The sequence below is a fragment of the Lepidochelys kempii genome, chromosome 2 (assembly GCF_965140265.1).
Source record: "Lepidochelys kempii isolate rLepKem1 chromosome 2, rLepKem1.hap2, whole genome shotgun sequence".
Taxonomy (NCBI): Eukaryota; Metazoa; Chordata; order Testudines; family Cheloniidae; genus Lepidochelys; species Lepidochelys kempii.
In genome coordinates this window covers 41,346,095-41,362,386 of record NC_133257.1, presented here as the reverse complement: position 1 = coordinate 41,362,386, position 16,292 = coordinate 41,346,095, and the positions used below count along the sequence as shown (strand labels likewise).

General features: G+C 42.5%; 1 protein-coding gene across 9 annotated transcripts in view; it reads left to right on the top strand.

The window, feature by feature from the left end:
• The window catches only part of MATN2 (matrilin 2), a 127,422-nt gene that overhangs the window by 11,148 nt on the left and 99,982 nt on the right, over positions 1–16,292 (top strand). For 8 of the 9 annotated variants that reach the window (XR_012157127.1, XM_073330497.1, XM_073330495.1 and 5 more), the window contains exon 2: positions 1,348–1,525. Coding sequence is in view for 8 of the 9 variants with exons in the window: in XM_073330497.1 (XP_073186598.1) it covers positions 1,390–1,525 (136 nt within the window). In the remaining variant the exon portion in view is untranslated. The remainder of the gene's footprint in view (positions 1–1,347; positions 1,526–16,292) is intronic. The other variant, XM_073330492.1, reaches the window with a different exon arrangement.

The window sequence follows — 16,292 nt, the reverse complement described above, 5'->3', positions numbered from 1 at the left end:
AATGAGCAGGAGAACCAAGCCTCTGGAGATGCAGGGAAAACTTATGTACAATGATGACTTGGCCCTTTTGGCTGACAGCAAAAATTAATTGGTAAATAAGGTATAAGAGCAGATGTCTGTGTTTTAAGGCCATGGTTTGAAGGTAATTACAAAGAATACTGAAATTATGCAAGTAAAGGAGGTGGAAGAAGAGCTTCTGATTTGAAGTTTCAGGAGAGAAGTTGAATCAGAAGACAGAATTTGTGTACTTAGTGGCATTCGGAGAGAGATCTGGAGAATTGAAAAGAGGAATCAGTGCACATGGGTGGCAGTGAAAAAGATGGCAGGAGTTCTGTGGGACTGGCAAGTAAGTAACAAACTGAAAGGAAAAATGTATGCTGAGTGTGTTTGCCCGTGCCTGCTCTATGGTTTGGAAATGGTGGGTCTTACGGAGATGGAAGAAAAGAAGATACAGGTAGTAGAAAATAATATTCTGAGGAGAATGAGTGCATGGGGAAGAGGAACTTGTGACTCTGTCATAGGCTGGAGAGGGCATGTTTGGAGCGGGCTGTACATGTGATAAGAATGGGAAAAGAATGATCAGGAAGAGGACAGCAAGAAAGGACATGGAAGACTGAGAATACTATGGAAAGACTCTGTCAACAGGAAGTTTGAAGAGAAAAAGACTGGAACTCTGTGATCTTCAAATCTGTGCCATGGACCAGAAGTAGTGGCAAAAAATCTCAGGAACCTTCGGCCCTGTGTAAACGAGAAAAGGAGTCGCGAAGTGAAGTATGAAAGGTGCAGCCAATATAGCTATTTTCCTGAAATTCATACGTGTGTGGGTGTCTGTCTTCCTTCCACCAAATCCATAACAACTCTTCACGAGCATATTTTTTGAGAGTTTACTAGCACTAGCTGGTATAAGGTGACAAGTTATTTTTAGAAAATACACTCCACCCACTGAAAGTTTAGGGTTTTGAACAGAGTGGGGTTTTTTGTTTTTGTTTTGTTTCAAACCTTCTTATAGTAAGTGGTAGGATCACAGAATGAAAGTCCCTTTTCTAGACTTCCATCTATTTGCTTCTTGTGAATGACCTAGCAGTAGATCTGTTAACAATGTCAACTATGAAGGTCATCTATTTATACCAGCCTCATAAAGGCCAAGCTGTCGTCTGCTAACCAGGATTACTTAATTATGTAGACCCATCTTTGATGGATATGAGACACATTCTAAACCAGTGTGTCTGGGTGTTTGTATGTGGTGGAAGGGGGGAAGGGAGGGCAGGGTGTCTGCCATGAGCACAGCATAAGTACACATTGTTTGGTTAATCAGAGAGTTCATTTCATTTCTTTTCTTTGTCACAGTTTTGCGCCTCTGATTGTTCATCTTGCTTTTTCTTCACGAAAATGAAGAAAATGATTACATGCTTCCTACTGCTGTTTGGACAAACTCTACTTTTCAGTGCCTCCGCCAGGGAGAGACATCTTCCACCAACATTTTCAAGCCAAAGAAATGGTGCTAACCCACAAGGTACTTTACTTGGTGAGTTGTAATAAGCCTACCTCACACACAAACTATAAATGCATGGCTTATTGGCCTGATGTTGGCTGGGATAATTATAGTAAAAGGGAGTCTGCCATCTGCAGGGGGGAATGAGAGAGATTTTGGTCTATGTGTTTGTTGTTGGGAGAAGGAGTTTGCTATCAATCTGCTGGACCGTGGTGGCCAGCCTGTGGCTCTCGAGCCACATGCGGCTCTTCAGAAGTTAATATGTGGCTCCTTGTTTTGGCACCGACTCCGGGGCTGGAGCTACAGGCAGCAACTTTCTAATGTGCTGGGGGATGCTCACTGCTCGGCCACAGGCCCTGCCTCCACTCCACCTCTTCCTGCCCCCTCCCCTGAGCCTGCCATGCCCTTGCTCCTCCCCCAAGCCTCCTGCACGCCACCAAACAGCTGATCGGGAGGTGCGGGGAGGGGGAGGTGCTGATCAGTGGGGCTGTCGGTGGGTGGGAGGCGCTGGGAGCCGGGGCGGGGGCTGATGGAGAGCTGATGACGTATTACTGTGGCTCTTTGGCAATGTACATTGGTAAATTCTGGCTCCTTCTCAGGCTCAGGTTGGCCACCCCTGTGCTAGACCAATGTAATTTATTTCTAACTGGTGTGTGTTTTCTCCAAATAAATGTGTGATATGGGACTATTGCATTGGAGAGAGACCCTCTCTCACCTGTTTAGAGAGAGGATGTTTATGTGAGGTCCTGTCACAGCTGTCTGACCACTGCACTTTTTAGCAAGTTCTAGCTGGGCGTGTGTGCTGGGATGAGGGAATTTGTACCAAATGTAATCAACAGCTGATGACAATGGACCTTATTGTCTCCTATTTAGACACTCAGAGATAATCCCTTCATTTGCATCATGTTGATTTTCTTCAAATGGGTAGAGATTTCCCCTGCTGTGCTGGGAAGCTGTGGAGGAGACGAACATTTAGCTAGTGGCTGGACTCTATAGAGCTGCCCAGTACATTTTCATTGATCATGGATCCCACTTCATAAGATAGTGTTCTGGTCAGCTTTTTGGAAGTCATGAATTAGTTAGGGTCATGTTCAATTACTCACAATCTAATTTAACTGAGTGGATGAATTGAAATATGCCATATTAGAATTGACTTTATAATTAAGGTTGCATTTTGATTCTCTGTTAAAATAGGACTAAAATCCTTATATTTTATACTTTATTAGTGAATTTAGACTCCAGATTTGGTACAGTAATTCTTCGGAGGATAACTAATTTTTCTATGTGATTTTTTTCAGTGTTCCCTTTTGCAAAAGAAACATTTTAAACTGTTCATTCTGAAATGTTGCCATTTTTCCCCCTTTGAGTTCCATTAACTACACATTCAGAAACTCCAACCCCTCCCTCCCATGCATGATGGTGATATTGTGGATATAGGTCACTTCTGAAACTTCAGAATTAAACATATATTTATTCCTTTAATTCATGATAATCTAACTGAATTTCACCAAATTTAGCTGATGGAATTGCTCAGATCTATTAGCTACTTCAGTTTTTTACGCTGCCAGCCTGTCTTTCCACTAGGCAGCCTTTAGCTCCAACCTAAATCCCTCATTACCCCCAACACACACATCCCCATTTATCCTTCCTGGGTTCACCGTGTAGCATGACCTTAAAGAACCAAGGGGATGTGAGTGGACACTTAGAAGAAGTGTTCGGAAGCATGAGGAAGAAGTAGGTGTTGAGTTTGGTTGTGCGCTGGAGTGGCAGAAGAGAAAGGAGCACCTGAGTTTTGTCAGAGTGGAGATATTCTCCAATGAGCCGCCTGGGGTTATGGACTATAGACTATTTCTTGTTGGGATTGTTTCTTGTTAGCTCTGATTTGTGCTTTCCAAAATGTTTCTAATTTATGAACACCAAAGAAACACCCATATTTTATACTAGATGAAACTTTAGTACTGTCTGAATCTTACTTGTATGGATCGAAAAACGGGGCTTCTTTGAAATCTAGAAACTATTACATGAATTTAGAGAAACAGCAGTTCGTTAAACCCTGAAATAAATGACAATATGTTATATGGTCACAGAGCTATGGGTGGGGTACTCAATTAATTGTAATGTGATGTAGGAACCAAAGGGTCTGATTCCAAGTTTCATGTATATTCATGGGCTAGACCAGAAAATGCCTTGCATTTCCTTCATTAATTAATGCCTTGTAAAAGTTCCCTGAACAGGAGCTGCTATAATTTGTATCTTGCCCATGCCAAATGGCATAGTGAACCAGAGTTTCCTGAAGAAGCATAGCCCACAAAATTGCTCTGAGGTTTGAAAGGAGGAAGAAATGTATTTACTTAAATAATTTGATTTGTGTAAAGAACTTATCCTTACAGTATTAGGTGCTTTTTACAGGAATTAAAATATACAAACACAAATATTAAAAAAAAAAAAAATCTAAAAAACCCCACATAATGAAATGAGAATCTTCTTGGACTATTAGAATCCTTGTATATTCTACTGATGCACTATCTTGTTGAAAATGGTGGTTTATTTATTGAAGGATTAAGCTCTCTTAGGCTGACTGCATGGGAAACATTAGCTGTTATTTAAGGTTGCTATTTTATCTTTTATGACTTCAGAGAAAATCGTGCTTAGGAGTCTGGCTCAGTGGAACATGTTTGGTTGGGTTTTAATCTCTGTTGTTCCTTATCGCTGCCATTTTCAGAGGTTGATAAATATCTGGACTTAATGAAAAACAGTAAGTATAAAATGCTGTCACATAGCCATCACAGGAAAAGACTTGTAATTGTGTAAGGCATGAATGTTCTTCTGATGATCCAGGATACTTTATTAGGTCTAATAGAAGAAGTGAGTTTAAGGAGGGTTTTAGAAGGAATGACCCATGGTGTTTAACTTGTTTTTTGGTTCACCCCAATCTTTCTCCTACATTTCAGAGTATTTTTGTTTTGTTTTGTGTCTGCTTACTTTGCTCCACTTCTCTTCAAAAATTATTAATAATAATAATATTTTCCTTTTAAAGATCTGAAATAAATTTTGTTTGCAAAGGCTGAGTAGCAATGATGTTATTGGAATTCACTCTGGGGAAACTGATCCAGGCATGCTGGACTACTATAAGTTGGTTTAATTTCAAGCTTTTTCCCCCACCATAAAGTTATCCTGTATTCCTAGCTATCAAAACACTTCAGTTCCAATTCACTTCCTTCATAGCACTTTTTCTTTAAAGTTTCTTACAACACAGTAATTGTAGCAAATATACAGTAAGTTATTAAAACTGAGCTGATTAAGAATAGATGTGTGTGTATGCATGCGTGTGTTTGTGTATATATAATAAATATAGTGAAATATTTACAATGACCTAACTTCAGAAAAGTGGTTGTTGCTATAAAAAGTGTTATTGGTTATGTATATGAATGTCTCTCTTGATGTTTAAGCTATGAGATATATCTATATAGTCATGTAAGACCTTGTAGGCTGAGAGGAGGAAGGTAGGATGGCTCATGGAACTGGTAATTATAATGTATAAGTATTGTAGCATGATGAACAGAGCCCCATCCCATGAAGAGAGACACAAGAAAACATGGTCCCGATTCTCCCTCATCTTGCATTTGGTCCAGAAAACTGCTTAGCATGGCCTTCTTTTCTTTTCTTTTTGAGGGGAGGTGGTGCGGGGCAAGTACATCCCATCACCCTGGGGGTGGCATAAGGGCTTGGTAGCCTTGCGGTTAAAGTCAGTATGGGTGCCCTCAGCCTCAGGGATGGGTGGCCTACGAACTGGTGTCAGTAGGACTCCCCTAGGCTGCAGGACAGCACAGCCCAATGGCCAGAGTCAGTAGGACTCCCCTGGGCTGCAGGGCAGCATGGCTCAATGGCCAGAGTCAGTAGGAGGCAGGTTGATGGGCCGCCCCCCAAAAAGAGTGACCAGACATCCTGATAAAATTGGGACTGTCTCAATATTTAGTTGTTTGTCTCGCGTCCTGACCGATGTACAGTCGGGATGCCATTTGTCCTGATATTTTGCTTCGGCGGCACTCCGGCTTTTTTGTTGTTGTTGCTTGGGGCGGCAAAAAACTTAGAGCCGGCTCTGGTGGGGGTTGAGCCTGTGATGCCCCCCCATGTGTCCCGATATTTTGTTCTTGTCATCTGGTCACCCTACCCAAAAGGCGGCAGCCGGGGTAGGGGGACCCAGGCCCTCCCTGCTCCACTGAGTCCCAGCCCAGGGCTCTGGTAGTGGTGAATGGGTTCACCACTAAAGTGGCAGATAATCTGCCCACAACACACCGACTGCTGCAGGGACACTGGCTAGTCCTTCCCTGGGCTATTTCCTACTTTGACTCCTGCAGTTGAAGTTGGGGTGTCTTTGGAGTCTCTGGGCTACTCGGGAAATGACTGCAATCTCCCTGGGGCATCTGCAGATACCTGGGCGCCTGCCTGGGCCTCGGTGTCTCCTGCTCCTGTGGTCCGGGATCCCGGCTGCTCTTCGGCTGGAGCCAGCAAGGTGCATCCTTCCTCCTCCGCAGTCAGCCAGACTGAGCTATGCTGCTCCCTTTTATATTGCAGCAGCAGCTGGAGCATGTCCAGGAGGATCGAGGGGGACATGGCTTCTGCTGCTAAGAGTGCTGCCTTAACCCCTTCCGCTGTAATGCAGGACAAGTACACCCCGTCACAGGAGGGTTGAGATTTTATGTATTGATATTTTCAGCCATTGACAGGAAGACATTACAATTACATTCATATCTTAATACAGAGTTAACAGCATGAAGCAACCTATTATATGTTGACCATATCCTGTTATATTGTTACCATTTCCACCCCCTTTTTCCCCCAATATTATTTAAATACACCCGTAACAGGGTGGGTGGGTGGGTGTGATCATTCATATTAATTTTTGTCTTTCTGGGGGAAGGGGGGAATTGAATGTTTTCTAAGGATACGGGGTAGTCTCACAGAAATAGAAAGAAAGGAAAACTAAGGGGAAGGAGGGATTATCCTCTTCGTATATTTTTTGACTATCCTATAAGTATATGATTACTGTGTCTATATCAAAGCATCTCAAAGATTTCAGTATTTCTAGTATATTGTTTTCCTATGTGAAGTACACGGTTACTTTTATCCATTTTTTGTGAGTTTGTCTGGCACTATTCTCACAAAATGTGTTAAGTCTTCCATAACAATATAGTCTATTAATAGTTTTTTCCAGTGACCTATGCTAGGAATTGTTGCCTGGGTCCACATATTTAAGATTGTTCCTTTTGCTATAAAGAGCAAGAATAGGAATAGTTTGCTTATTTGCAATAGGAAACTTTTTAACCGGCCCTAACAGAAATGTCTTAGAACTTGAACAGGGTTTCATCTCTAATATTTTATTATTTCTCTCAGGATGGTTTTCCAAAATTTTTGTATCATCCAGAAGTCCCATATCATGTATATGAAAGAGGGCCTGGCTGTTTTGCATTTCATACAAATATCTGAGGCAGTATAATATGTTTTATTATATAGAGGTAGATGAACATATGTTTGGTAAACTAAAAAGTACTGAACTTGCACTATTTGGTTAGTAGTAAAGCCAATATTTATCATCTGAATTATCCCATTCCATTCTTTTACTTTTATTTCATATTTACAATCTGCACTCCTTGACTTAATAGCTTCATCCAGATTGTCCTTTAAAAACATAGTCATGAGGTTATACATTCTAGATATAACGTTGATTGCTGACACTTCAGACCTATGTATCAAATTTCCTAATACAGATAGTTTTGTTGGTTCCTTTCTTCTCTGAAAGTGTTTTCTCAGGTTGCACATAAACCCGGGTTGCACATTTTCTCTCTCTTTTAAATACATCCGCTGTATTTGTTTGTTTTTAGGATTGTCCATCCCTAAAGAAATCCTACCACTTATCATAGCGACATTTGCCCCAACATCTAAAAATTTCCTTATTCATCTTGGGTTTGAAAGCACTGTTATTTTTTATCTTGGATATTACTGAGATCTGCTCCTTTTGTTAGGTCAAGTGCTTCATCTACACCCAATTAGTAAGTGCACTTTTAAGTAATGGGTGATATTTCATGGTTACCAGAATTTGGGGATACAAGTCCAGCATAGTATTATATAATGAGATTGGGTTTGCTAGTTTCTGTTTTATCTGTATCCGTGATGGATTCTCTCTGTTAGAAATCCATTCCTGTACTGGTCTAATTTGTACTGGTTTATAGCATCTGTTGGAGTCTGGTAATGCCTGGCCTCCCATCTCAACTGGACGTTTCAGCCAATACATTTTGATATTTGGTTTCTGATGTGACCATAGGAATCTCTGAATAGCTTTTTAAAATTTTTTAAAGAAATTTTTGATAGGTGTAGAGGGAATCATGAAAAAAGGATTGGCAGGACATTTATTTTAATCTATCACAGTCAATGGTGATAAAAAGGAAGATTACAACTTACACTAATACAGTCACCATGGTTACAAAATTGCAATAAATTTTGTACAAAGTATGTCATGTAAGGTATCAATGGAAAAATTATAGACTGCTAAATATTATTATCCTGTTTAAATCCATATGTCATCTTTGTATATGAAGTTATGAATATTTTATATGTGTTTGTATCTCAAATGTTGTTTTCTTGGGTAATGCCCCAAGACAGATTTGCATCAAGGCTAGCCAGCCTGCTTGATGACCCATTAAAGACAATCAACTCGCCCAGTGAGCCCCTCCTGGAGATGTTTCAGACAGCACTGAGGCAATGGTTCAGCAAGTCATGTAAGGGCATGTGATAAGGACACGTGATCTAAGACTCCATCTTTTGCCAATAACTTTCCATGCACTTGAGCTGAATATATAGGAGACTTTACATTACTACTTTGTCTGCAGTCCTGCTCCTCAACTCTGGACTGTGATTTTCTAACATAAGGAAGCTTTGAACAAAGGATTGATGACCGCCAATCCCTTTGGATAATCCAGAGGGCCTTTTTGCAAGCTAGCGGATTTACCATCACTGCTATGAACCTGATCTACAGACTCTGAAATCACTTGTAATGTATATGATTCCTTTAACCATTTAATAACTCTTTCTTTTCTTTTCTTTTCTTTTCTTTTCTTTTCTTTTCTTTTCTTTTCTTTTCTTTTCTTTTCTTTTCTTTTCTTTTCTTTTCTTTTCTTTTCATAAATATTTAGTTATAGTTTTACTAAAGGAATTGGCTACAGTGTGGTATTTGGTAAGATCTAAAGTATATGTATTGATCGGGGGAGTGGCTGTACCTTTGGGATTAGAGGTGTAATTAATGTATATGTATAATTAATCTGGTTTTTAGTAACTTTGCATCATAAAGACCAGATGTCTGGGTGGTGATAGGGGCTGGATTGCCTAAGGAGACTGTGTTTTTGCTTCTTGTTAACCAATGTGGTGATATAGGAGCTCACTTTTGTTACTGACTTGGTGAACTCTAATGTTAGAATAACCAACAGTTTTGGGGTGTGACTGCCCTGTTTTTATCAGTCTGTTCTGAATTTGGCATTCTCAGCCATGACCCACATCAGGCCCGGTCACAAATGGTAATAATGTCTACCTTTCTAGGTCACCATAAATAATTTTCATTACGGAGCAAGACAGAATGCTGCAGACATTGAAACTCATGATCCTACAGGGATAGCCAGCAACAAAAGACAGAGTACCTAAAGAGAGAACACCATTCTTTCAGACAAGAGGCGAGTTGTATGTACAGAATGGCATTCTATTCTGGGGAGGAAGAGCAGTTATTTCATCAGCTTTTAGGAAAGAGATTATGCACAAAGTTCATTTGTCACATCTGAGAATTGAAGGTGGCTTAAAGTGAGCCAGAGAAATTATGATACTGGGCAGGAATGAATGAGCACTTACAGATGTAACTTTAGCACCCTCGTGGCCAAAATGGAGTCTGCTCTGCAGACAGCTCTGCCCAAGAGACAGCGTTTGCAGGAATGCAGCAGGAAAAATTCCTTCCACCCCAGGGGCACCTGTTCCAAACCCCCCCAGAGTGAACACACCCACCCACAGGAAAAGTACAATGGATATAACAAAGGGAGATATTTATTTATAGAGGGATGAGAGGAGAAAAACAACAAGGGGAAATGTAGGGGGAGCAGTGGAACAGGCTTGCATCCAAACCAAGGCCCCACACTCCCAGTGGTAGCACAGTCTGAAAGGGCAGACACCCAGCAATGTGTCTGCACGCAGAGTTCAGGAGTCCTTAGCAGAGTTTCAGTTCAATGGTGAGTCTTGGGTGCTTCTGGTCATCTTCGGCGCCAGTGAACTTTCCCCAACAAACCCCTCAGGTGCCCTCTTCTACCGCTCTCTGCAAAGCCACACAGAGCAACCACCTCCCCACTTAACTAACTGGCAGCCTCCCTCCTTATTCCCAATGAAGAGTCACAAGCCCCAGTATTCACAGCCCCATGCAGCTCTGGGCAGCAGTGATACTAGGTCCAGCTCTTGCCTGTCCTTCTTGGGCAGTTCCTCCCTGGCACAGTGCTCCTCCTGGCTCCTGTCCTGGGATGTCCCCGATCAATCGGCCGCCCTGTCCTTCCCAGGCTTCAGGCAGGTTCTCTCTCTCCTTCACTTTGTCCAGGGCCTCCCCTCCCTGGACTACAGAGCCACACCCCCAAGTTCCCCTCCTTTCTCTCACTCCTCCCCCTCCCCTATAGGAAAAAGATTTAAAGGGGCCATGCTCTCTAAACCCCAAGGGGTTACACAGACATTCAAGAAAAAGTGTGATGTATGCAGGTCGTAGGAAGGCTGTCAGCCAAAAGAGACCCTGTGGCAACATGAAGTTCCAGAACAACCATTGGCAAAGGTGGGAGTGGATTTGTTTACTTTGGAGACAAAGGATACATGATCATTGTAGACTATTTTTCTAATTTCTGGGAGATAGACTTTATCAGACACAGGGTCCAGATCAGTCATGTGGAAGATAAAAGCACACTTTGCACAGTATGGGATACTGGATATTGTGGGTTCTGATAGTGGAACACGGTTTGCTTTAGGAGAGTTTCAGAATTTCAGTAAGGACTGAGATTTTGATCACGCATCTTCACCGCGGTATGGTCAAAGCACAGGGGTATGGAAGAAGGTGGGATATTTCCCAGGGAATGCCTTACTGTTAAATGATGAACTAGCATTTGGCTGAGCCCTCAAGGGTTAACACATTGTTGTTAATGTAGCCTCGCACTCTACAAGGCAGCACAAATGGAGGGAGGGGAGACAGCATGGCAGAGAGAGACAGAGACACACACCCTGTGTGTGGGGGAGAGAGAGATGCATATTGCCCCTTTAAGTACGCTGACCCCATTCTAAAGTACATTGCCTTTAAAAAAATCAGGAAGTTGAGACACCAGCTGCAGCCAGCAAGTTCTGTCCATCCTGAGCCCTGTCCTGTCCCCACCCAGCTCTATATGGAGAAGGGGTAAGCAGGGGGCAGGAATAGGGTGGAGGGGGACACCCTGACATTAGCCCCTCTCTTCCCCCTTCCCCTGCACAGCAAGCAGGAAGCTCAGGGAGCAGCTCCAAGGCAGAGGGCAGAAGCAGCACATGGCAGTGAGGGGAGGGACAGCTGAAATGCTGGCAGATAGCCTGCTGGGCGGCTGCCGCACAGGGAACGGGGAGCTGATGGGGGGCTGCTGGTCCACGCTGGTTCCAAGCCCCCACCACTAGCTCCAACGAGCTGCTCTTCCTGCAAGCAGTGGACAAAGCAGGTGGCTGCCAAACGATGTTATAAGGGAGCATTGCACAACTTTAAACGAGCATGTTCCCGAATTGATCAGCAACGAAAGAACGTTAACCGGAACAACTTTAAGTGAGGAGTTACTGTACTAGATTACTGGAATACTCCCTCTCCAGGGCCAAATTCTAGTCCAGCCTAAAGACTGATGAGCTGGAGAATGAAGACACTCTTGCTGACAAGCTGAATGTTGTTTGATCCTGGGTATCCAGGTGCTTCACTTGGCAAACTACAGAGAAACCAACAAAAAAGACAAGTGTTTTATTACAACAGATGTGCAAGATTGATGCCAGATCTGGAGCCAGATGACAAAATGCATATACAACCATTAACAGAACAGGATAAATTCTGGCACAAAGCTGCAGTGGTGCAACCAGGAAACCAAAGATCATATCAAGTGCAAATGGTTTCACCCTCACTATCTGTCCATAGTCTCTGCAGGAAAATAGCATCAGCTGGGGACCCTGAACTGGAAGAAGAGACGAGGTGTATGCTTTCTTGAATCAGACGGATTCTTATAAGGAACCAATCATAGTCAAGCTCCATTTAATTGGCAGAATGTGAAAATGGAGCTTGACAAAGGGGTAGTGGCTACAGAGTTGGGGCAAGAGAATGAGAAAGTTATTGCTGATGCATTCACCAGCTTGATTTTGTCTGTACCTGAGCTCTATTCAAGTTCTTCAATGGGGGGAAAATTCCTGTACTGGGGAGAATGGAAGTCAAAGTGAGGTATGGGCCCCAGAGGGCTCGTCTCCCTTTCTTTGTAGTAGCTGGGGAAGCGCCAAATCTTTTTGGTTGGAATTGGCTCTCTGCCTTGAAAGGTGGCTGGAAAAAGACTCCTGGGACCTTTGTATCACATGAGTGCAGGATCAATCAATGGCCTGTTGAAAAGAGAGGAGCTGAGAGAACTCCAGGATCTCAGGGTGAAAATACATGTAGATCCCACAGCACGCCCTCAGTTTTGTAAGGTCTGCCCTGTTCCTTATGATCTACAAGCCAGGGTAGAAGAGGAACTTCAGGGATTATCTGTCCAGTGAAATTCTCTGAATGGGCTATTCTGGAAGTGCCAGTAGTAAAAGCTGTTGGCTTCAAACATCTATGCTATGATTACAAACAAACTGCAAACCAGGCTACCTGCTTGGAGTAGTACCCTTTCATTGCATAGAAGAGCCTTACCAAGCTAGATATGTCGCATACTTACCAATAGTCCTGGATGAAGACTCGCAGAATGTGGTCACTATCAATATGCATAAAGGACTCTATAGGTACACCTGCTTTGCGTTTGGGATTTCCTCTGTTTATGCTATCTTCCAAAGAATTATGGAAGGATTATTGGCTGGATTGCACCAGCCAAAGATGGTATACCTAAATGATGTTCTCATGACAGGAGAGACAGAAGTGGAGCATCTATGGAACCTAGACGAAGTCCTACAAAGGTTAAGGGAAGTCGGGTTGCAACTCAAGTGCTCAAAGTATGTTGTAATGGCCAAGAAAGTGATTTATTTTGGAAGTAGTGTTTTGGGAAAAAGACTGCGAACACTAGAAGAAAATATGAAACACAATCATGACCATCAACAGGTCACTTGCTTTTTCTCTCCTAGAGCACTTGTTTAGATTTGCAGTTTTGTGGGAATGCCCAAGTGGCTGCCTGGTATGACAGTAAAAGTTACAGACCTGGTTTCCTGTTAGGTTGCTGTAGGACATTCCCTCATCAGATGGCATATAGGTTTGCCTGAGGAGGAGGCAAGGAACCCAAGTCAGGTTAAATGGACTCGAGTGGTGGATCAGTGGAGGCTACTGTTCCTATGATTCATCCAAGTTCAGAATTAGGAGAAGTAAATAATCTGCTCCTGTTGGAGCAGATACTGGAGTGGATCTCTTAGTACTTGGGTGCTTGTGGAATTTCCTCCTCTCCTGGCTATGCTGGGAATATCTGCTTTAGTCCGCCACCTCTGCACGAGACAACGCAAACCCCCTGTTCACTTGGACCTGTAGATAGAGTGTTGCGGGGGAAGAAGGGGGCAGAGTGACTTGGGGCAGAATAATCCCCTTTTCCCTTTTTTCCACATGAGGTCAGGTAGACTTCTCTGCACCTCTAGTTAGAGTTCCAGTTGTTATACTGAGCTGTTGATTTTCCTATCAAGGAACTTTTGTTGAACTTGGAGGGGGAGGGAAGTTGTATCCTGGGGGTTCAGGATAGTTATTATAGGATAGTCCATAAACATGTATTCTGGGATGGTGAATTTTGCCTGGTCCCTGGAGGCCATTTTGTAAGTTAATAAAGAAGCAGTTGTAGAGGAGAGAAGACTTGGTGTGTTATGCTCTCTACATACCCTATGCAGCTGTAACAGGCACCAACAGCATCACTGGTCCTGATGCATGTAGCTGTGAAGTGATCTTTAAAGTAGCTAGGAGTCAGCCCAGTGAGAATTTTAATAGATAGTGTAATATTGTTTTTAGGAAACTAAAGTGAAATAGATTATTTATAATACACCGTATGGAAGCAGATTTGACTATACAGTTCAAGGGGCAAAACGTCCCATCAGAATAAACTAGTTAATTTCATATACGGAAAGGTAAAGAACAATATAACCAAAATACAGAGGACCTCTGCAACCAGACTGAGAGGACCAACTAACAGCTGTATAAATACTCCATTGTTACCTTTTATTCTACAAAACAACAAATTGACATTTTTTCAGAGAAAGCAGTTTGTTTTCTTGATAGATATCTGCTCTGGTAAAGTCTGTGTATTGCATGAGCATGACATGAGCATATTAATTTCTGGGAGCTATAGTCTGAATGCATTTGGGTAATTGAATGAGATTTGCAATCCAGTGGCAGTCAGGATAATGACAATCGTGTTTCTTAGGAATATAAATTATATATCTGTTTCTGAGCATAAGTATATAAATGAGGGAAATGTTCATTTAGGGAACATTTCGTCCAGTGATATGTGTAGCAATGGAATTTAAACTGCTAGAAGTTACCTGAAACTGCATGGGACTGAAACACACACACACACACGGCCTAAAAAAAGAAATGCACTTGGACTCTGTCCAGGAAAAACAGCTGTTAGTCAAATTTGCATGTCTGTGTTGAATAATATTTTGCAACTAAAGACATAATGATTTACATGTGGTTTCCTTAATAACATGAATGGAAGTAATATGATGCATGTGGAGTGATTACTACATTTGTGATTCATTCAGTCTAGGCAATCAAGCAACACAAGATTATTCTAAAAATCCATTCTATCCCATCTAGTTTTTACACTTGTGTGTGTGTGTGTGTTGTGTGTGTGAATATTTTGCTTACAAAAGATGTCAGATTAATATCCCTGGATTAAATTAGTCTATCCACAGACAGGACAAAAAAGACAGTGACAGGGAGGCTTTCCACATGCCTTGCTGTTGTGACACCCACCTGACATGGAGGCACCCGCTCTAGGAGTGAGAGCAGTTCAGTCTCCATTCCCATTCAATCCTTCATGTTTCTGTTGAGACTGCTAACAAGGTTGCCAGTTGTGGTGGTGATATTATGGTCCACTTGTCCACTAGGGGCTGGACTCAGACCAGCAAACTCTGTTAACGTGGACCACTGAGCATTATCAGATGGTAATAGCTTTGATCGCTACTTACATGGGCTGGATTTGAAACAGTAATATTGAACTGCCCTACTTTACCCAAACTCTCACTTCTAATGAACAAGTTCTGTTCTTGCTGACTTTCAACTTTTGTTTGCCAGTGATGGTTTGTGTTCTAAGTAGAGATGGGCCTAAATTTCAAAGCTCTAATCTGAATCCCCCACAGATCAAGAGTGTTTGGATCTGGGATTTTGGTCTGCTTTGGACTAGGGCTGTCAATTAATTCCAGTTAACTCACGCAATTAACTAAAAAAAATTAGGTTTCAGAGTAACAGCCGTGTTAGTCTGTATTTGCAAAAAGAAAAGGAGTACTTGTGGCACCTTAGAGACTAACCAATTTATTTGAGCATAAGCTTTCGTGAGCTACAGCTCACTTCATCGGATGCATACTGTGGAAAGTGTAGAAGATCTTTTTATACACACAAAGCATGAAAAAATGGGTGTTTACCACTACAAAAGGTTTTCTCTCCCCCCACCCCACTCTCCTGCTGGTAATAGCTTATCTAAAGTGATCACTCTCCTTACAATGTGTATGATAATCAAGGTGGGCCATTTCCAGCACAAATCCAGGATTTAACAAGAACGTCTGGGGGTGGGGGGGAAACCAAGGGCCTATTTCCCGTCCACAAGCACGACCCCCCACAGCTCCCAGTGGCCGTGGTTCGCTGTTCCTGGCCAATGGGAGCTGTGGGAAGCAGCGCAGGCCACAGGGATGTGCTGGCTGCCACTTCCTGCAGCTCCCATTGGTCTTGAACAGTGAACCGTGGCCACTGGGAGTTGCGGGGGGCCGTGCCTGTGGACGGTCAATGTAAAAAAACTGTCTTGCGGCCCGCCAGCAGATGACCCTGATGGGCCATGTGCCGAAGATTGCCGACCCCTACTCTACTTGAAACTGCTTGTTTGAAAAAACACAACCACCAAACTACTGTTATGTACTATATCTGTTTGGAACACAGTTTGCTTTGAAAACGAATCACACTATAAAATTAAAAACTCCACTTTGTGTGTGTGTGTGTGTGTGTTCGTTCATACAGAATACTAAACCTGCTATGCATATTTTCCCTGTCGGGGAAGGTCGGCCAAAAAAGATCATGAAACATCCAGAAATGTAGCATTCCTGGCTCCAGTCTGAGCACTTCAATTTACCAATTAAAAAACTGCAGATGTGCAAAATCATTGTGAAAATACTGTGAGTAGCATTTTTCAGGGGACTCTGAGAAACTGCTTCACTTTACAAGGAAGGGTGGGAAAGCAGAAAAGTGGTCTTGTGAGCAAAGAGTGGAGAAAATTGCTTTGAAAACTCTGGGGCCGTATCTATTTATTTAGCTATTGGTGAAGTAGTGATACAAATATATTGTCCCAGGTAGTGTGATGTAGCATGCACT